The following is a 23,331-nucleotide window of genomic DNA, read 5'->3' as shown; positions in this document are numbered from 1 at the left end:
AATTACATTACAGTACAAGGGTAAAAGAACAAAGGTGTTGATAAGTAGTTTGTTTTGTTTAACAACACCACTAGAGCACATTGATTTATTAATCATCGGCTACTGGATGTCAAACATGCTACCTTTTTTCATTTGTAGCATGAATTATATGCATCCATCCCAGAGAGGGGTGGGATGTAGCCCAGTGGTAAAGTGCATATAAAAGATCCCTTGCTGCATTAGGAAAAATGTAACAGGTTTCCTCTGTTGACTACAAGTGAGAATTACCAAGTGTTTCACATCCAATAGCCGATGATTAATCAATGTGCTCTAGTAGTGTCGTTAAACAAAACAAACTTCCATCCCAGAGACAGGATAGCACATACCACAGCCGTTGATATACCAGTCATGATGCACTGGCTGGAATGAGGTGTTGTTGATAAGTGTTACACAATTTTAAAGAGGGGAGTGGTCTAACATTACACAATGATCAAGTTTAATGACATCACTACAGCACATTGATCAATTAATCATCAGCTATTGGGTAGTCAATAATTTGGTGATTTTTACAGAAAGTGATGTTTTATATGCATTTTCCCACAGACAAGATAACACATACTTTGGCCTTCGATATACTCGGGAGAAAAAAAACAAACAATGGATCTGTGGTGCGATTCAATCTTATAACCCTAGCAGTGAAGCACCTTAAGCAGTCTTTTAGTCTCCTACATGACAATACATACAGGCCCTTAAAAAACGGGAGGGCCTGTACACTCTCCCCCCCCCCCCCCCATCACCAACACACAGGGGCCTAATTCACAAAGGTCTCTTAGGCTCTGCTAGACAACAAAGCATCCTCTTTGCAGTCTTTTTGCATTGCACTGCGATATCGCAAAAGTTTAGTGACTTGGTCCCAGTTGATGAAAACGTGTTTATTTTTGTCTTCTACATACTGGTAGATGGCATTTGCCCTCCACCACTAGAGATGTGTCCCCCAACTTCAGATATCATTCCCAACTGCCTGTACATCTGGACTAATAACAGATGTGGAGCTATGTCTGCAACTAGAATGAACCCAATGGGTCAACTCGGATATATCAATCCCACAAACCACTTCACCTAAGCAGAGTGATCAACTACTGAGCTAAATAATCACTCCATTGAAATTTAATTTTAAAATGTTCATGTGATCAATATGGTACAAATATATATCAAGAGCATTGGTAAAAACAGAACAAATTGACATTTTTAACTCGGATATATCAATCCCACAAACCACTTCACCTAAGCAGAGTGATCAACTACTGAGCTAAATAATCACTCCATTGAAATTTAATTTTAAAATGTTCATGTGATCAATATGGTACAAATATATATCAAGAGCATTGGTAAAAACAGAACAAATTGACATTTTTAATTTCAATTTTATTTTCAGTTTGGCATATAATGTTGTATGTGTTATTACACCATTGACAATTTTAAAACAGATTTTAATTGCAAATGCATCACATTCAAAAACAATTATAAGGCAATGGGTAAGTGTAATAATCATTCCTTTCCAAATAAAGTACCCGGTAATAACAGTATATTAAACAACACAATACCCAGATTTGGGTAAGGGGAGGGATCTATATTTCGATGAATTGTTGTACATGTAGGTGTATTTAATTGTTGTAAGTGAGCAATCAAAGATAAATAATAGTCCACCACACTGTACATAATAATTTGGTCACAATGTGAACTTTATATAGTCATATGTTTTACTTTCTTTTTTTCTTTTTTTTATAGATATGTCATCATTTTAAAGATGATCTTAAGTTTGTGAATTCAGAGAAGATAACAAATGAACCTACAGCTGCAAAAATCAGCTGTTTGATATGATTTGTGTAGTACACAGAGACTAACTGGTATTTTCACCAAGATACATTTTCTTAAAGGGTCATTCACAACTGTCAACATTTTCACAAGCTTACAAATACTACTCCCTACCATTCCTAAAACTGAATTGTTTCTATGTATATTATCACCTTTTTTCCCCTTTTTAAAAAAACCCCAAATGACTAGAATTAATTCCCACCACCCTTTCTAGTGTAAGTTTGTTTTCTCATGAGAAAGCTTATCAACAACTGCAAATGGCCCTTTAAGAAAATTCATCTTAAGGGAGTTTTTTTTCCAATATGAACCATTGCTGACCATTTTTCTACAAACAATGATAACACAGGTTTGTTTTTAAGACTGTGATGGCATTTGTCATTGGTATGTTTTAAAATATCATTCTTCATCCACTCAGGGTTTTCGATGAGTTGGAACAGCCCTGTTGTATGTCAGTCTACACTGGGTTTTGTAAGCGGAAATGATGCTGTTGGTTGTTCGCTTTAATCCCAAGTTTCATGTAATGCCTGTGCTTCAGTCTCTGCATGAATCCCAAATCTTTAACACGCTTCTGAACAACCTCTCCTAAAACAAAGAAAACCAGCATTGTTATACAGTGAATTTCAGCAGTTTTGTATGCAACTAATCAAGTAACAAAAACAGTAGCTAGATTATTTAAAATCAAACTACTATATAGAGATTATTAAACAAGCTTGTGTGTTGTAGTAATTTTACGAAACAATTGTCAGGATTTGTGTATTGCCCGAGCGAGAGCAAGGGTAATACATGAATCCTGACACGAGTTTCGTAAAATCAGTACGACTCACACGCGAGTGTAATAATTTCTTTATTATCCATGTTATTATTGTTGTTTTCTTTATGAACAACAAGACCTAACTCAAAATGTTCCAGCCACAACTGGAAGGAGACGACAAAATGACATCATATTTCAAATGCACAGTCTGAGCTAGGACTGGAGAAGCAATGTCAGGTTATGACGTCGCTTCCCACAATTACGTCATTACACTTGTTATTATACGTGTGCTTTGTATGATTATTATTAACTTGGTTATGTTGAACCATATGAATAATAAATGATGCTATGCTGCAGATATGTGACATATGAATGATTCAGGCTTATAAACAGATTTAAAGTTCAAGTCATAATGGGGAAAATATCTGACATATTTTCATTTGAGAAAATATTATACATTAGAATAAATAGCATGTTATTAGGTTATAACTCAAAAATGATTTTCAGCATATTAAAATGGATGTCCTAGCAAAAATGGACACAAATGCAAAGTGATGCTACATATTACTCTCAAGAAAGTTGTATCATTAATATTAATATAAATATCACAATAAAAAGGTGAAAAAATGTCTTCATAAAAGAAAATGGTATTCTGCCCTACATCAGACACATGTGCAGGGGGCAGCTCAGTTAAATACCTTTATGTGATACTAATGCAATCAAACTAAGGTTTATTTTTTTTCAGGATTGACCATTCAGACATATAGTTCCAAACCAATAATGGGGAGGTGGTGACTACTATTTTTCCTGGGAAGGCAGTGAAATATTTCTTAATTAATTTCAATCCCTGCTCCATGCAACACTAGTGGTGTTTTCAGGAAGTTGAGCAATTAATTTGACTGGTACCATTGTCGTCTATCAAATCAAATTTATCCAAGGTTAGGCACAAAAACCAATCTAGTAAATGATTGTGATCGCTTACCCTCGTGGCTACATATTTTCGAAGCTACATGTATATCTTAGCGCTACAAAATCGTAAAACCATTGAAGGTTATGACGTTGCTACAGCACATGCAATAGTGATGTCATAGCTCTTACGATTTTCATAGCGCTAAGACATCTTTGAGAACATGGACCTAGAACATGCCTATGTTTACACACCTGTTGCTCCAGTCCATCCAAGAGCTTTGTACTGTGCCAGCATTCTGGGTAATGCTGATCTCCTTTCAGGACGAGTGGGCGGCAGATTCTGTCTGTAGTACTTCAACAGTGACCGATGCCCAATAGTTGCACCTGTAAACATAGATTGTTATGTAAGAGAGAGGGTCATACAAAGTCATTGGAAAAATGTTTTGTAAATTTTGTATTGTACTCACACATTCATATATTGATTTATACTTATTCTCGTGCTTATATCCAGTTAAGGTTCAAACACGCTGTCCTGGGCACACACCAGCTATTGGGGCTGTCTGTCCAGGACAGTTAGTTAGTGGTTAGTGAGACAGAAGTCACTGTAGTGGTCTTACACCTACCCGGTGAGTCGCTAAAACTTGTTCTGGGTGGGAGCCGGTAATGGGCTGCGAACCCACTACTTACCAGCCTATGTCCAATGGCTTAACCATAACACCACCGAGGCCAGTTCGGCATTCATTCTCTACAAACTTTACTAGTAAGTTACTAACTAAAATAAACATATTTGATTATAAAAACTGTGGACAATTAAAGAAAATAAGTTGCAGTATCAACCAATCAATAATATTGTGTCTGTAATTTAGTCGACTCTTCTCCAAATTTTAAAATGATATTTTGATGAAAAAAATTACATTTATAAGTGAAGATATACATAAGTATCATATTTGCTACACAACTAATTATAAGGTTAGTTACTGGGATGTCAAAGTACCTTCATAAAACTCCACTTGTGAAACAACCTCACACATTAAATAGACTGAATGAAGGGTTAAAGAAAGTTGATCCCTACCTGATGGAAGAACCAGCTCATATCCCTCTGTGAGGATCTGTTCTGTTTCCACCTCATCATCCCCCTTTAGTCTCTCTGCCACGGCCCCCTCCGTGTCTGACGCTGGGTTAGCGCTGTCCGGATAGCTGCTTCTGCAATTACATGAAAAACGTAGAATAGTCACTGGCTGGGTGGTGTAATAAATAAGCAAAAATAAATTATGGCATTTGAGGCTAGAAAGACATATGAAAAACATAGCATAATGACTGGCACTGAAGGCTGAAAGGGACGGGATGTAGCCCAGTGGTAAAGCATTCACTTGATACGTGGTCGGTCTGGGATCGATCCCCGTTGGTTGGCCCATTGGGCTAGTTCTCGTTCTAGCCAGTGCACCATGACTGGTATATCAAAGGCCGTGGTATGTACTATTCTGTTTGTGGGATGGTGCATATAAAAGATCCCTTGCTGCTAATCGAAAAGAGTAGCTCATGAAGTGGCGACAGCGGGTTTCCTCTCTCAATATCTGTGTGGTCCTCAACCATATGTCTGACACCATATAACCGTAAATGAAAAATGTGTTGAGTGCATCGTTAAATAAAACATTGTCTTCCTTCCTGAAGGCTAAAAGGTACTGTCACTTGCCTCGGAGACTGGAAGGCACTGGGCTTGCATCCCAGTACCTGGTCGCATACATAGTCAATGTTTCTGCCAGAAAGAAATTTTTGGGTATGGCACTATAGAATTAAATGTTTAGAATGTGTGTGAATGCTCATATCCAATTAAGGTTCAAGCATGCAGTCTTGGGCACACACCTCAGCTATATGGGCTGACTGTCCAGGACAATGGGTTAGTTGTTAGTGGTTAATGAGAGTGAAGTCAGAGTAGTGGTCTTACACTTACCCATTCCTTATCCTAGTCATTAAAACTCGCTCTGAGTGGGAGCCAGTACTGGGCTGTGAACCTAGTACCTACCAGCCTTATGTCCGACGACTTAACCATGACACCATCGAGGCCAGTCGAAAGGTGACTTCACCAACTTCTATTTTATACTAACCACCAAGTACTAGTAAACATTAGCCCACATCTTGAAAAGAAAGCCAAGATGGCTGAAATGTGTTCCCAGGACAAAGTGCTTAAACCGAAAACTGAATGTAAGCAGAAAATGTACATGAAAGTATGAATAGCTGTACAAACAAGAGAAGAAAACAGCTTACAATGACAGCAAACTCAGGACTGTCCCTTTAACTTACCTGTAATCATAGTAATCTGCATATTCAAAAATGACATCTCCTTCGTGTAACATCTTGCAGTGACCCTTGTCCAGCATGTGTTGTTGGACTGATTTGGTGGAATGGAATGACTTGCCCTTCTCATTACACCACAGACAGACGCGACCAACACCAACCTTCTCACCTGAAAATAACAATACACTAATGATAAAGAAGCTTTATTTTGAATTTTTAATATTTGTGTAGTGATCATTTTAATGACATTGTTTTAATACATCGGTGTAAGGATATCCCAGAAAAATTAAATCATAACATTGAAAAAAGAACAAGTTAGTTTTGTTTAAGGACACCACTAGAGCGCTCATTGCTTAATTAATCATCGGCTATTGGATGTCAAACATTTGTTAATTCTGACTTGTAGTCATCAGAGGGAACCCGCCAGAAAAAAAATGATGGGGGGGGGGAGAGATTGGACCACCGAAGGGGGGTGAACCCCCTGACCGCGCCCCAGCGGGATGTTTAGGGGCCCTCCCCCACAGGTATCCCCCAAACAACAACATCAGATATATCATAGTAATGTTATGTAATAATACTCTTTATATATGTAGCTATAGCATTTGTATTATGGGTTTCTGTTTGGGGGTACCTGTGCCCTCCCCCATAAAAATTTGGATTTTAGATTCCCGGAGATGCGATTTCCTGTCATCTCGGAACACAATCCGGCAGCCAAAACAGTTGATCTATTCTGATGCACTAACCGTGAAAATCGTCACAAATTTGGACAAAATAAATTATGTATTCCATCTTATAACTTTTATTCTGATAATTTATACATTTAAAAATTTCCTCTCATCGACGTTGTTTATCATTTGACTGCGCATGCGCCAGCAGCCATAATATATAGCCGATGATTTCAGGTGGCAGAGAAGTAAATAATAATACACTGTCGACTATATTAACATAAAAACTAAAAGTTGTCAACATATGCAGGTGTAATTATTCAATTGCAAACCACATTGGGGTTTTTTTTTCTTTCAAAATGAGCTGAATTAACAGCGTCCTACATTCGTATACAACCTAACGCTCATTGGTTGATTTACTTCTCTGCCTCCTTCTGTTTCTCTACGTACAATCACAAATTATTGTTACTGTTCATGTATCTTGTGAAATAAAATCAGTTGTATACAATTGTTGTTCCCAAGCCAAAAATATGCAAAACAGCTAGATAATTAACATTTGCTAATTAACATATTCTCTCTACCTAGCATTTTCTTAGAAAATGTTATGCTAAGAGCTAAAAATGACCTTAAAAAACCCACTGCTCTGCAAATTGATGGGTGGGATATCCCCCCCCCCCCCCCATATGTCAAAATCATGCATTATATGCATTTTCTCAGAGACAGGAAAGCACATACCACAGCATTTAACCAGTTGTGGTGCACTGGTTTAAATGAGAACCCCCCCCCCCCCAATAAATGGATCCACTGAGGTGGTTCAATCCTACTTCGAATATGGCACAGAAACTGAACTGAATTATTTACAAGCCAACCTAGGTAGGTAATGAGGCCTTCAAGGTCACTGACGAACTCTGCATCGGGAATGAAGAAACTGTGTTTGACAGTCATGTGGTCCACATTTTCTTCCATACTGGAGCTGATATGTGAACAGAACAAACATTCTTCGATTCCCAGCTCATTTTCGTCCCAGGATTCAGCATCAGAACCATCTGAAGCACAAAAATAATGAAAACACATGTATATTACTTTGTTTCTTCCAAATATTTAACTACATGTAGCTATCAAACATATTTAAAAATACCAAACATAATCATGGCTAGCTCAAGGTGAGCAAATGTTTTTTTGCTAAATTATCAATTAAACTTTACAAATAAAAAAACCCCAACCCAGTTATTTTCAAAAGAAAATAAAAATAAAAAATAAAAATAAGATTTGCCAATTGTTTTGAAAATGGCTAATTTGGGCGAGTGCCAGAGCTAGCCGTATAATAATATACATGATGTACCCTATAACTCCATTCTTCGTTGACAAAAGATGTTGGGAAATAAGCAAAACACTGTGCCATAGTAGGGTTTGCCCTACATTGTAGCATGACATATATTTTGCCATTCATTCATTAAAGCTAGCACATTAATTACATTTATTTTTATTTCTATTAATTGTTTGTCTTTTTAATGTAAACAAAATTGAAAGGAAAATGGTGATAATGCCCCAAAAGAATTTAATCTGCCATACATTGCCACATTTCTAAGGAAAACATTACATCGGTAATAATTATAGGATATTAAACAAGCTTCCATTTCATATCATGTTTATGTTCAGAGTCGAATAATTTTCAATTGTCATGAGCTGTAGGGAGTGTCAATGAAAATTATTTCACGAGAGACATAAAATATGATACGAAATGATAGCACATTTGGTTAACGTTCCTGTAAGGTTGCAGTGTACCAATCGATGATGTAACAAAGTGCTACATCCCACTTGGTGTTCTACCCACCAGATTTTCTTAACCCTAACCCTAAACGTAACCCATACTCCCTGTTGACTGTGGTTGCATTCAGTTTGATAGTGCCATACTCAAACATTTCTTTCTGGCAGAAACACTGGTGGAACATAATTACTTTGATATGTACCAAGATATTTTTAACCATATGGGTAATAACAGGGCTCGACCTTAACAGTAGCCCGGTGTGTTTTGGCTACCAATTTCTCACTGGGGCTACCAGATGTCTAAACCTGGTAGTCCGCTGGGCTACTAGATTTTTTTTGAACCTCCAGTTACTCTGCAATCAACAAGATGCGTGTAAACAGCTAAAAAAACACATCCTAAAAACATTTAAATAAAAATTAATTTTTTTGCTTTTTTCTCTCCTTTTTTAAAAAGTTTATTAAAATTATGGGCTACCAATTTTACTGAGAGCTACCAGATTTCATAACCTGGAAGCCCGGTGGGCTACCACTGAAAAAGGTTAAGGTCAAGGCCTGAATAATTATGGTGTCTTTACCGTCCTCTTCTACTTCCATCTCTTCAGCAGTCTTCTTCTTCTCTTCATTTACGGAATCCATTTTGGACTTCAGTTCCGTGTTTACCGTATTTTTATCACTAGACGTTGGATCACCTGAACCAACAAGTCCCTCTTCCTTATTTTTCTTATTCTTTTGCAATATTTCTCTCTCTACTTTAGCCTGGTGTTTTTTCTCTGCTTCCTTGTGTTTTTTAGACTGGACGTGATTTTCGTACTGACTCTTCGTACTGAAGTGTTTCCCACAGACGGCACACGCCGATGATGTGTCTTTTTCCTCCTCATCTATCTGTTAATAATTTAAAATCAACAGATAAAATGTTTAACAACAAATTATACATTCAAGATGTGCAACCCAACCCAAGGCTAGCTCGGACCATTGTCAAATTCTCCAACTGCGAATTTTATAAACAATTTGCAAATTTTATTTTAATTTGGCAAATAATTTTATGTAGCTATTGATATTTTGTTAGAAAATAACAGGTGTTTTTTTTTTAGCACTTTTTTTATGCTTTAAATAGATGATTTGGCGAAATGTTATGCCAGCCCTACAAGCACATCCTCCAATTTCGAAGAGCTAAGAAAAATTCAGTTGTTTGCAGATAAAAGTAATGAATTTACTAGTGCATGTGTAAGTACTAAAGTTTTAGAGGGCGACATTTAACATCATGGTGTTTCACTGGAAAATTGCCATAGATATAATACATATTCTTTAATATTGTAGATGGCCCTTTTGAAACATTCCACCCTGAATGGTGTCCCTTTTAAATTCTGTACCCCATCCTTAGAAAAACCTTGTATCTACCCGTAGAAAGTATGAATGAATGTTTAACAACACCCAGGGGTAGAATTAAAAAAAATTCAGGGCAAGGCCATTTTGGCTTTGGGTTTGTGGAAATTTTTGGGGCACCAAGGTCAGTGGGCAGGGCACCAAGGGCAACATTTCTTTCAAGGGTAGGGCACCTAGGCCACTTTCTGTAAAGTTTTCAGTGGGCCAAAATTGATCCCTGAACACCCCAGCATGAAAAATACATCAGCTATTGGGTGTCAAACTAAAACAATGTAAAATATCAAATGCTGCATGTGTACAACCAAGTATCAGTAACCAATAGCCAGCCACAGTAATCTAGTAATGGTCGGTAAATGTCAAGTCAGGGTAAACAAAAACAAAATGTTGTATGATTTTTCAGGTGCCGGTATTCTACGATAAGTAAATATATATTTCTAAAAAAAGCTGTATACATTCATGGGCCAGATTGAATAGCTACATCATTTCAGCAGTTGTTAATAACATTACAGAAAGGTAATGGACAGATTTTTAATTGTTTTGCAGCGTATACCTATGCATTTTAATGTGCTAAAACGTCCTCGCTGTACACAACAGACAAAACACCTGATGTGCCTTGCTCACTAGCCTGGACTATGAGATTGTACCTGTTTGTAAACACAGATGAAGTTTGCTTTGCTTAACAACACCGCTAGAGCACATTGATTTATTAATCATCGGCTATTAGAAGTCAATCATTTGGTAATTTTGACCTAAAGTCTTAGAGAAGAAACCCGCTACATTTTTTCATTAATTAGTAGCAAGGAATCTTTTATATGCACCATCCCACAGACTGGATAGCACACACCACAGCCTTTGATATACCAGTTACGGTGCACTGGCTAGATCGAGAAATAGTTGTAAACACAGATGCCGGTTTGGACAGTGTTCTACTTATAATTATATGTAGGTGCCTATTATGGACAAAATAATTCTATACTGAAACCACTCCTACAAAAACAACACCCCAAGTTGTGCCTGGATGAGAACATTGTAAGTCTGGCCCTAATATGTACCTATAATGATACTTAGTAATTAATATTAAGTACGGTTCAATTGGTGCCTATTATGGACAAAATAATTCTATACTGAAACCACTCCTACAAAAACAACACCCCAAGTTGTGCCTGGATGAGAACATTGTAAGTCTGGCCCTAATATGTACCTATAATGATACTTAGTAATTAATATTAAGTACGGTTCAATTGCTGTAATACATATATCTGATTGTGATAAACAGTATCAATTTACAAGGGTTCTCTGGGCCAATACACGCTGTTGGAAGTTTTCCGCAGTCACGGGCGCCATTTCTGCAACCCTTCGCTTGAGATTGTATCTGTGCCAGTCTGTTTTGTAGTGGGAACGGTGAAGTTCAGCATCAGCAAAAGCCACCCAGCAGGTAATACACGCAAATGCCGACATGTCAGCTGTCTGGAAAGAAAAAGAAGATTAATGAATGTACAATGTACCTCAAATAAATATTGAATTTTTTTTGTACTTACATCCTCTGACCATTCACTGCCCATCTTTTCAAACATTTATTATATATTCAGTATTTGAAAAGTTAAAGTAATGTCGACACTCATTCCATTTCACACAAAAAGTTTATTTTAATTAATAGTCAACACAAAAATTGTCTTCTAATGCCAGCAGGGGACAATATTTCGAAATCTGAAGGAACCAGAAGTCGGTTCACGTGGTTTTTACCTAGGTAACCAATTGTTCGGTTACATGAATTATATTTGCGTAACCTGTGGGTTACCTGATCGGTTACCTCAAAATTACTTTGAAATTATATTTTAAATACATAGTTTTTAGCTGAAACATAAAGTTGAAACAAATACAAACGAAAACATTTTTTTTAAAAAAGAAGTTTTTAATGCTTGCTAAAGTTAACAATATTATAAAAGAACTGAATATCAGCCCCAGTACTGAAACAAAATACAGGGGCGTAGCCAGAAATTTTCTTAGCATTATGCACGCCAAAGGTGTGCCCGAGTGGAGATATTCGGGGGGCCTCCTCCTGTGAAAAGTTTGAAACTCAGGACGCCTGTAGATGCAATCCGAGTCTTTTTCGAAGGCTTTTTTTTTGTAATCTTTTTTTCGAGTCAATTTTAAGAGGATATTTTATAGAACAATTGCAGACAGCCTCGACCTAATCCCGGATTTTGTTTTTGCATTACGCACATGCGTATTGTGCATAATGCCTTTGAAATATATACATAATCATTTGGAGGGATTCCTTTTTGCGTTTTGCGGTGGCTATGCTACTTTCACTTTATCGATGGTACTTCTATACTACAGTGACGTTCCAAATGTTTGTTTTTTTAAAGTTCATTATGCAATGTTGGTATTTTTCAATTTTTGTGACACTTTTGGATTCCTGTTTACATTAAAACTGTTTTTAACATATGTAAAATTATAGGCAATCCAATATTATGTCTACATATATTCCTTTCGAGATAAAATAGCAGCAGATAATTTAGCCATCCCTTATGGTCTGAGCACATTTCTTTAAAACTTTTGGCTCGACTCTATACTGAACATTTACTTTAGACTGGTTGCAAATTACAACTGTTGAAATATAACGTTGTTTACTGATTTGCTGCGCATCAAGTATCTAAAATTCAGCCTAAAACATTTGTTGAAATACTAGTAGTATGTCTGTGTGAATAAACGTCCTGTAATCGTGAAGTTTGCAAGTTTTAATTTCTGAACGTTTACAGGTCATGACGTAACCAGTTTGCGGTTCGTGTAAATTAAATTTTGCGTAACCGACACGCGAACAGAACGGCGGTTCGTGTGAAATATTGTGCCCTGTGCCAGAGGGTAAAATTGGTATTGCGCCATACCCAAATTGTTTTGTAGATTTCTTTTTTTTCAAGTTAACCTTTTGACAAAATTAACTACTCTTTATCATTCAATTTAATGTATGATTTTCTTAACCATAAACGTAACCCATTTTCTTACTGGGAAGGCCCCCCATACCCCGTTGACTATGGTTGCATTCAATTCCATAACGCCATACCCAAAAATACAGAATACTTCAGTTTGATGGCAAATATATCAGACAAATGTGGGTGATAAATTATTATTAAATTAAATTATGGATTAATGAGTTTTAAGCATGTTAACTTGGTCCGGTTGTCTGGCAACCCATTAGTTCACCAAAGTAAACAACTACGGTCCATTTTTTTTATACATTTTTACAACTGTAGGCCCAGCAGTAAACATCACAATAATAAATAACGGGCCGAAAAACGTTTAGGCCAAAAAAAAAAAAAAGTTTGTTTCAGGTAACATGGCCAAAAAAAAGTAGGGTAGGTAGGTAGGTAGGATTTTTTTTTTTTTTTTTTTTTTTTTTAGTTCAAAGAAAGGTTACCCTACCTTAAATGTGTTTGCCAGAGAAAAACTCAGTCTCAAGATGAAAGACATGAAGGCAAGCTGTCTGAAAAATCTTAGTTTACTCTTTGCAGCCAGAGAGAAATAAAAACAATCTCACTGTCAATGTCAGTTTTAAGTTTCACATGCCATTTTCAAAAGACAGGAAAACAAAAAAAAAGTTCAAACTATTCCTTTCACCAATAAAAGTCAGTAGATGACTGCACAGAAACTTCACAGCTTTGTCCAGTTTTGTCAGAGGATGACTGCACAAATTTGTCCAAGTTGGTCGATTCCTACTCGAGACAGCGCAGAATGCGGTTGTGTTTAGCAAACGTCGAGGTTTCTCTCCCCCCCACCCTTGGGGCTGTGCTGCACGAGCTTGGCCGCTTAGCCAAGTATCGTGTTGAACACAATGGGAGCACGGCTATTGTCACCTTGTATTATGGTGACAATAAACAGAAGAGATCGGGAAGTAGGAGGAGACGTCGTCCCACGGCAGCTCAGGGGGGACCAAACCGGGAGGCTCAACCGCCAGGGGCGGTCCCTCCTGCTTCACAGAAGAAGACGAGACCGGCAGGGGCGGTTCAGGGGGAGCCAAAACCGGCAGGTCAACTGCCGGCGGCGGCCCCTTCTGCGTCGCCGTCCCCCACTACTCGGAAGCAGCAGACGCCAGGAGCGGCAAAGGGGGAGCCAAAGCTGTCGGCTAAACCGGCAGTGGCGGCTCCTCCCCCTGCAGCACCAACGCCGATGGAAACAGGAAAAGTGTCGTCCGCACCAACCAATCCACCGGCGTCTCCACGAGTTGTTGCGACAGCGGTTGCAGAGCGTGAAGCCAAGAAGAGGAAGGTGTCGGTCCAGGACTTGTCCGACACACAGCCCACGACTTGGCAGATCGCACGCAACAAGCTTCCTGGACGGTACCGCAACTGTGTGAAGGGGGAGTTCACTGCGACCTCTCAGCTGCCAGGCCCCTTCGTCACCAAGAGCTGGAGACCAACACCAACTGGTCAAGGGCGGTACCAGTTCCAGTACGTCGAGGGAAGTCGTACCTACTACCTGACGTCGGAGCGGAACGGGATGTACCGGCAAGGCTTACTGAAATCAGACATGGATAATCCAATCGTCCATCGGATTATCAAGCCTGATACTTCCGGAAGACTACTCAGCAATACTTCGGGGAGAGTGCTACATCGACCTGCCTCACTTCTTCCCGAAGTTCCGAGCCGATCATCCCATCAACTCGCCATGAGTTCCGCTGCGTACCCTCTCCTAGGACATGTACTTCCTTTTTTAGGGCTCAGTTGGACTTTAAAAACATTTTTGGCCGCAGTTCAAAATTTTATGGGTTTTTTTTTTTTTTTTTTTTTTTTTTTTTCTTTGTAAACAGTCCGACGCAGTTTATTTTGGTAACCCGTCTAAATTGCTCAAATCACCTTAAAACCTTTTCGGTCGAGCACTCTAATTTTATTGTTTGGACTTAAATTTTGGTAGCAAATTTTGGTCTTCGGTCTTTGACCTAACTACTAAATTCGTATTCCAAATTCCGCCCACCTCAAAATTACCCCTCCCCCCCCTGGCCCGGACCATATAGATCGGACTTTAAACTTTTAGACCTTCGTTCAAAATGTTATGTCAAAAATATTATTAAATAGTCCGATCCTCTCTTCTTTCTCTTATTTATTTTTGGACTGTCCTTCTAAAATGCTCCAAATTATATAAATATTCGGCCGAGCAGTTAATTCCCACTATTTAATTTTTAGATGTAAATTTCAAAATTATCCCCTTAATTTTGTTCTGTCCCGGAGCAAGTCACTGGCTATCCAGAGACAGGCCCCGGGACGGACATGCTCGAAACTCTAGTGGTATGTGAGCATGTTAAAATTATTCGCACTCGCACTCGCCAAGTTGGTCAATAGATGTTTGCACAAAAACTTCACAGATTTGTCCAACTTGTATTGGAAATAACAAAACAATACTAATTTTGTGTGCAATTTACAAATCAATCGGCTTAGAAATGAATAATTTGTAGTAAATTTCATAGTAATAAAAAAGGCGTTCCTAACCCGAGTACTCTTGACTGTAAGAGAGCTAGACGGACATTTGTACATAAATAATGAGAGCATGTTTATGTTCAAATGTCCGTCTAGCTCTCTTACAGTCAGAGTACTCGGGCTAAGGTGTTCCCTGTGGGACGAACTTATAGTTTTAATGTTTATTAGCCTATTGAATGGACCCATGCTAAAATCACTCAAATTAATTTATTCCCAATTAACTGAAACACTGAAATAAATGTGAACTGTTTAATGTTAGTGGTTATTCTTGAATATTCTGTTTATTTATTACCCATGCTCAACAAATGATAGGCTTATCTACATCACTGGCGTAGGAAGCGGCATCTATGGTTTATATATTAATTTTATACGTGTGTGTACCCACCCACCCCACTTTTTGATATCTTCCTATAGGCTACACCTGTGTATATTAACAAATTCTGGGTACTAGGCCTAAGCAGTAGCCAACAACGAAAATTGTACCCAAGTCTTCTTCAAATGACCTTCACCTTTGCATGTGGGAAAAACGCGATGACTTGTAGTCTGTGCATGTGGTATCGAGAAATCCTTTGTTTTGTTGATATCGCACGTTGTTGTTTTTGGAAAATAAACCTACATTGTATGAGATGACTGGAGTTACGATAATTCGATATATTTTCCTCTATAGGCCTACAGTATTTAGCAGTTTGTAATAAAAGCTGTTTAATCGCCACACACGTTACCGTACTGTCATGCGATCTCGTGTGTCACCAATTACCATGGTACCTAATAAGAGCATGTGTTATTAACAGTGTTCTACACTCGGTTTTATAACTTACTCTTCTTTGGCTAGTGGACAAACAAAATTTACTAGCCAAGCTTAAAATGTTACTCGCCACAGTGCGACACTACTCATTTTGTATCATTTATGAATGTGTTGTAAGTATCTGGATTGTTTTCGCCAAATTACTAAAATCAACGATGAGTTCCGAATTGTACCGACAATTAATACGGAATTCACAGTGATCAATCGGACAACTTCGTAAATAGTGAAATGTTCCGACTGCACAATGATGTCAACAAATTTCATTTGTTTTCGCTGCTAGGACTCTGAACGCACGTGGCAAATAATTTAATACTTTTTGGAGTCAGTCGCCAGATGGCGACGATAATAAATTCAATCGGTCGCCACGCCAACATTTTGGTCGCATTGGCGACCATTATGGTCGCAACGTAGAACACTGGTTAATGATTCCAATTTCAGTGGGGGTGTATAAAAACCATCGCTGCTGCCCCCCCACCCCTCAACCTCCATTTAACACACACACTGACGTGTAAGAGTTATCCTACTTGAGTACTTCTGTCGTCTGCTTTGTCGATCCGCGACCACAACTTCTCTGTGTGCTCCCCCCCCACCCCACCCCAGCAGAAAAAAAAAGTTCAGGGTCGGTGGCAAAATTTAGGGTCGGTCGGGTGACCGGTAACAAACAATTATTTTTTTTGGGGCCTTATGAAACTTTATCTTGAACTAGTAACCCATTAGATTTACAAATATATTTTAGTGTCACTCATGGCGTATCTGAGCGACTGAAAACAGTTGGCTAAAATCCAGCGTTATCATACTTTTAGTACGAGTTTCGAGCCCTGTTTTTACCATTTCTTGTTACATTGATGAAATGACACTCACACGTCCCAGTCCCACACCACTCATTATTCGATGTAATTTTAAAACATTATTTCAAGAATGAATCTTTGATTAAATAATTTTACATTAAAAGAAATATTTCTCTCGTGTGTTACTTACTACTGTCTTTTTTTCCCCAATATTGCACAACTAAGCGAAGTAACGACTTGGTGCTTTCTTGACTGCTTCTCAAAATTGCTGCGCCACGATAATAACCGGTTGATAACCGGTCAACTTCCTTTTCCGTTCTCCATACACAGCAAAATGGTTAGATTTTAATATTGATCTACAAAATCTGATTACATCTAGATGAAAATTACTTTAACAATTAAATCGCTATCTTTGATTGTGAAAGAAGTTGTCTCTCTTCATATTAAAACGAATATATATGTATTTCATGTACAAATAAATGATGTTTTTTTAGGGTTTGTTGGTGCCCAGTATAAGTGTCAGGTGTTTTTTTTTTTTTGGAAAGAATTCCAGTTTCACCAGGCATCGAAATAAGCATTACGAGTCTGGTAACCTATAGGTTATGACAGATTTATGAAGTTTACAATTCCCATTATCATTCTTTCAGAAACATATTGATACTTTGTTCAATCATTCATATGCCCAGACCAGGCATTGAGGCAGTGTTCCTAATAAACACTTGTCCGTCTGTACGGTAACAGCCTAAACAGGTCATTTTTTGTTGTTAATAAAGTACATTTATTCTTTGATTTGTCTTATATCCATTGATATTTAGATTTCACACATTGCGATCTATATTGCATGTTTATACTTACAAATAAAAATGATGTTATAATTTTTTTTTTTTCTAATATCATTTTCTCAAGCCATATACACGAAATACATACAGGCCTTAGATAATATATTCACAACATTACTAATTTAATTTATGAACAGTCACTCTGCATGCTACTGATGTGCTGTTTTTTTTATATTAAATATACTACATACCCAGCTGAGGTTCAAACGCCGAGTTCGGTATGTTGATTTCGCCCAGTTTCAGCCGAGAGAAAGTAAACCGCTGATAAGGCATTAATATCCAAAGACAGAAAATTGACTAATATTTGGTAATGAATAAACAAGAAAAAAAGACTTCAAAATTATAATTATATATATATATATATATATATATTAATTTTTTTTTTTTTTGGGGGGGGGGGGGATTCTGGTGAAACGACTTGGTACAAATGAGATTTAGGGCGAACCAACCATGGGTGAATAGGACTACGGGCGAAGCAATGCAGGGTTCGAAATGTTTTTAGGGGGAAACGACCCAGAATCTGTCCCAAGTGAAAATATATTCGGACAAGCAAAATGTGCCTCTTAAATTCTTTGGTTGTCCAGTGGACAAGTAAACATTTTGAGTGCAGTTTTATTTTGAGCAATCACAAACATCATCCTGGTACTTGAATAAAACAAACCATTTATTTGGACAAGTGAAAATATTGGCAGACAAATAAATCTGATTTCTATTACTGCCTGGTGCTTATAAAACTTATTTTAAGAACTTCGACTTTTTAAGAACTTCACAGATAATTTCACAGATAGGAGTGTAGCTAGCATAAAAGTGAAGTAGAACCGAATCAGCCAGCTACACACGGTCAAAATGTATTTTGAGGTTTAATTTTGTAAAATGTCATTACCACATGTAATTTTATAGTCAATGCATAATAATAATAATAATAGATGGGGGAAAAAGAAGAAAACATAATTGACTATTCTAGGCATGAACACTCCAGGATGAACCCTGAGAAATATTACTTAAAGCTTATAGAAATAAAATAGATTTACTCAGTATGCTAAAATATTACATACATTGTACATGTACCTCATAATCACGTTAAATACACACATGTACATGTGATACCATTACAGGTTTTTTGAGTGACTTGAATTAATCAGTAATAATGTTTTTCAGGCCAAGCGTACAAAGAAGGTTGGCATTGTGGGTAAATATGGTACCCGTTATGGAGCCTCCTTGAGAAAGACTGTGAAAAAGATGGAAATCTCCCAGCACAGTAAATACACCTGTCAGTTTTGTGGAAAGGTTTGTATTACTTAAAGGTTTCAACTTTGTTTAATTATTAGTCCCCTTTCTGGTCCTGGGCGGGACGTAGCCTGGTGCTAAAGCGATTGCTTGGCTATTTCTCGTTCCGGCCAGTGCTCCACAACTGGTTTAACAAAGGCTGTGGTATGTATCCTGTCTTTGGGATGGTGCATATAAAAGATCCCTTGCTGCTATTCGAAAAAGAGCACATGAAGTGGCAACAGCAGGTTTCCTCTCTCAATATCTGCGTGGTCCTTAACCATATGCAGGGCTAGCTCTGGCACTCACCAATTGCGAATTTCAAAAACAATTGGCGAATTTTATTTTGATTTGGTGAAATAATTTTATGGAATAATTGTTATTTTGAGACAAAATAACTGGGTTTTTACAATTTTTGAAGTTTTAATAGATCATTTGGCAAAATGTTCTGCTAACGCAGAGCTAGCCCTGTATATGTCTGACGCCATATAACCGTAAATAAAATATGTTGAGAGTGTCGTTAAATAAAACACTTCCTACCTACCTTCCTTTCCGGTCCATCTATAGGTTTTGTCTTCATCTGTCTGGAGGTTTGTTTTGAGAAGTCATTCAAGATATTGAGCTAACATTTTATCTATAGCTTCATCATGCAGAGTTCATAGATTGAGTTTCATGAGGATATGCCTATTTGTGACAAGAGTTATGACCCTTGAACTTGAGATATTTATATTTGTTGGCCCAATGTGGATATGTATTGCTTTAGCAGTATTCTTAGAATGCTTGTCAATAGAGTAAAAAAACAAAAACAAACTGAGAAAGTGTCTTAACTTTACAACGTTGAACATTATTAGTCATTCTGACCGGCCTCGGTAGCGTTGTCGTTAGGCCATCGGTCTACAGGCTGATAGGTACTGAGTTCGGATCCCAGTCGAGGCATGGGATTTTAATCCAGATACAGACACCAAACCCTGAGTGAGTTCTCCGCAAGGCTCAATGGGTAGGTGTAAACCACTTGCACCGACCAGTGGTCCATAACTGGTTCAACAAAGGCCATGGTTTGTGCTATCCTGCCTGTGGGAAGTGCAAATAAAAGATCCCTTGCTGCTAATGGGAAAGAGTAGCCCATGTAGTGGCGACAGCGGGTTTCCTCTCAAAATCTGTGTGGTCCTTAACCATATGTCTGAGGCCATATAACCATAAATAAAATGTTGAGTGTGTCGTTAAATAAAACATTTCTTTCTTTCTTTCTATTAGTCATTCTGATATTCTAACGAGTTGACCCCATTTAGCAAGCCTGTTCCTGTTCGTTCCGATATTTGTTGAAGAAAGATGCATAAGAAGAAAGCAAAAACACCTTATTTTAAATATTACAAAAGTATAATTTTAAAATTAGCTAATTACTTGAAAGGTGTGTCTAATCATTCACTGTACAAATGGTAAAATAGAGGATTTCAGTCTTCACATGAAAAGGCAAGTAATCACTCGCATTCCCCTCCATTCTCCTGGAAAGTTTTAGTATCGCCTTGCAATAAAATTTAAAAAAACTTTATTTGAAACTTCACATGATTGCTTGTCTAGCACCATTTTGGGACTGATCTTCATCTCACCTTGATTTTGCTAATGGCAAAGACTGGATTTAATTCAAAAGTAGCATTTAGTTTGTGACTTGCCAATTTAACTTTGTAGTTGGGGTGGGATGTAGCCCAGTGGTAAAGCGCTCGCTTGATGTGTGGTTGGTTTGGGATCAATCTCCATTGTTGGGCTGTTGTGCTATGCCGTCTGTAGGATGGTGCATATAAAATATCTCTTGCTACTAATGGAAAAATGTAGCAGGTTTCCTCTTTAAGACTGTCAAAATTGCCAAATGTTTGACATCCAACAACGGATGATTAATAAATCAATGTGCTCTAGTGGTGGTGTTAAACAAAAACAAACTTGTACATCTTAATACATATTTTAAAAATAAGAGATTTATTTATTTTTATTTTATTATGTGTTTAGATTAATCACGAGTTGTTAATTTTTAGGATGCCATGAAGAGAAAAGCTGTTGGAATCTGGGGCTGTTCCAAATGCAGGAAAGTGGTTGCTGGTGGTGCATGGGTTTACAGGTGAACACTACACTGCCATATTTTACTGCAAACAGAAATTGAAAATATTCTTTATTGCCTTTCTTTTGCAGTTAAAAAAGTACTTATTGCTAACTTCTTTAAGGAAGCATATTTTGTAATGATGATAATTTTTTTTACATCTTATTACTCACAACTAACAGTCTTGCAAACAGTTCAATGCGTTATAACTTAGTCGCTTTGCCCCCACCCACCACCGTGTCGGACAACCAAAACTGGATTCCACTCTGCTGCTAATCCCAGTTTTTGGGACTGAATCCCAAAATATCTGTTGAATCATATTTATAATTATTGGAGAGTTCTTAAAATAAATCCTCTGATTCATTTCCTTCATGTTATTAATGTAGTCGTCTTTACTTTCCTCCGATACAGTTCCTTCATGTTATTATTAATGTAGTCGTCTTTACTTTCCTCCGATACAGTTCCTTCATGTTATTATTAATGTAGTCGTCTTTACTTTCCTCCGATACAGTTCCTTCATGTTATTATTAATGTAGTCGTCTTTACTTTCCTCCGATACAGTTCCTTCATGTTATTATTAATATAGTCGTCTTTACTTTCCTCCGATACAGTTCCTTCATGTTATTAATGTAGTCGTCTTTACTTTCCTCCAATACAGTTCCTTCATGTTATTATTAATGTAGTCGTCTTTACTTTCCTCCGATACAGTTCCTTCATGTTATTAATGTAGTCGTCTTTACTTTCCTCCAATACAGTTCCTTCATGTTATTAATGTAGTCGTCTTTACTTTCCTCCGATACAGTTCCTTCATGTTATTATTAATGTAGTCGTCTTTACTTTCCTCCGATACAGTTCCTTCATGTTATTATTAATGTAGTCGTCTTTACTTTCCTCCAATACAGTTCCTTCATGTTATTAATGTAGTCGTCTTTACTTTTCTCCAATACAGTTCCTTCATGTTATTATTAATGTAGTCGTCTTTACTTTCCTCCTATACAGTTCCTTCATGTTATTAATGTAGTCGTTTTTACTTTCAGCACAACGGCAGCAGCAACAGTACGCAGTGCAATCCGTCGTCTGCGTGAAATGAAGGAATCTTAAACTGTTACAGTGCTGTTAATAAACTCGTCTGGGTCAACACATTTTGTTTGAGATTTTTAAAGCTTATCTCAATAAACCAGTTACTTTTATACCATGGCATAGCTATACAGTTGAGTAAAGTGTGATTTGAATGAGTGCCATTTCACATCATTGAATGTTACTGAAGCATACTGATCATATCGATGATCCGACTTTAAATTGAGGTAAATGTCTTGCCCCAGCCCCTACAATGTCTATGATGCAATGCATCAATTTGGGACACCTGTATTGTGATGTATACAGTTTGTTATAGACGTACGGGCTCCCTCTTTTGTAGCGGGGAAGACTGGTTTTTGCTTTAATTAAAGGGACTGACCCTAATTTCAACCCGTGAAAATTAATACTAAGTTTAATTAATCTACAAACCTGTAACACATTTGGATAAAGTTACAATTGAGTGAAAAATGAGTTTGACTTTGAAATGTTGAAATATCTTCTACAAACGACAAAAACTACTCCATAACTGTTATTTGTCAGACGCACGTGTATTTTCAAAAATGTAAGAAATGCATTCTGTGATATTAAAAACACCAGGATGAGCGAAAACACTTTGAATGTATGGAAATTGATAATCTAAGCCATTAAATCTAAGTAAAGTATGATTTCAGTTATCAAAAACGGCTATAATAGTTCAAAAATAAGTTTTTGTGTTTAAAAACTAGGGTATGTCCCTTTAAAACGAAACTGCCTTTACGTCCAATAGCCAATGATTGATCAATCAATGTGCTCTATTGGTGGTGTTAAACAAAACAAAAACTTTAACTTTAAACGAAAATTCCAGAATCTGGATGACGTTTTATATAACCATTACTACTGAAACGCTATGTAGGGTTACAAACTAATCATTGCGCATTTCTCCAAGGATTACAATTCGTTTTGCACGTAAAATTATTGAAATACATGGTAAAAAGGTGTCCTGACCCCCCCCCCTCCCCCTCAAATTTGAGAAGTGCCCCTTTTATTTAGGATTTTTAGGTTTTTTACAATTAATTTAGTTTTTTTAAATTATTATTTAAAAAAAATCTAATTATACCAAAGAAAATCGAAAATATAGCTAAGATTTTCCCTGTTAATGCATATACATGGCATACGTGGGCGTGTTGTCACCCAAACCTAACTGCTATGACGTTCACTAGTGTCTGAAAACGTGACGTCATGGAAATAGAGGCGCGATTTGATTATTCTATCAAAATGCCGCGAAGAGCACGTCGATTACTGTATAGAACACTGCAGAATACGTCTGCCAGCGTCCCTGTTGTAGCACTATTATATTATGGTCCATGTGAACCGTGTGTAATTTTTCAATAGT

At 37.4% G+C, this 23,331-nt stretch overlaps 2 protein-coding genes across 2 annotated transcripts; one reads left to right on the top strand and one right to left on the bottom strand.

Moving 5' to 3' along the window:
• Nucleotides 1–1,387: 1,387 nt before the first annotated feature.
• On the bottom strand, nucleotides 1,388–16,957 carry LOC121380595 (zinc finger protein 622-like). The gene is made up of 8 exons (XM_041509483.1): nucleotides 16,879–16,957; nucleotides 10,912–11,091; nucleotides 8,817–9,123; nucleotides 7,344–7,520; nucleotides 5,816–5,978; nucleotides 4,587–4,717; nucleotides 3,767–3,898; nucleotides 1,388–2,436 (listed from the first exon to the last, which is right to left on the bottom strand). The coding sequence occupies exons 2-8, from the start codon at nucleotides 11,080–11,082 to the stop codon at nucleotides 2,309–2,311; spliced, it is 1,209 nt and encodes a 402-aa protein (XP_041365417.1). The 5' UTR covers nucleotides 11,083–11,091; nucleotides 16,879–16,957; the 3' UTR covers nucleotides 1,388–2,308.
• On the top strand, nucleotides 16,924–22,020 carry LOC121380596 (60S ribosomal protein L37a). Its single transcript, XM_041509484.1, has 4 exons — nucleotides 16,924–17,025; nucleotides 18,686–18,814; nucleotides 20,821–20,903; nucleotides 21,920–22,020. The coding sequence occupies exons 1-4, from the start codon at nucleotides 17,023–17,025 to the stop codon at nucleotides 21,981–21,983; spliced, it is 279 nt and encodes a 92-aa protein (XP_041365418.1). The 5' UTR covers nucleotides 16,924–17,022; the 3' UTR covers nucleotides 21,984–22,020.
• Nucleotides 22,021–23,331: the final 1,311 nt, after the last annotated feature.

Source organism: Gigantopelta aegis, chromosome 9 (genome assembly GCF_016097555.1).
Source record: "Gigantopelta aegis isolate Gae_Host chromosome 9, Gae_host_genome, whole genome shotgun sequence".
Lineage (NCBI taxonomy): Eukaryota > Metazoa > Mollusca > Gastropoda > Neomphalida > Peltospiridae > Gigantopelta > Gigantopelta aegis.
This window is presented reverse-complemented; position numbering and strand designations above follow the sequence as displayed.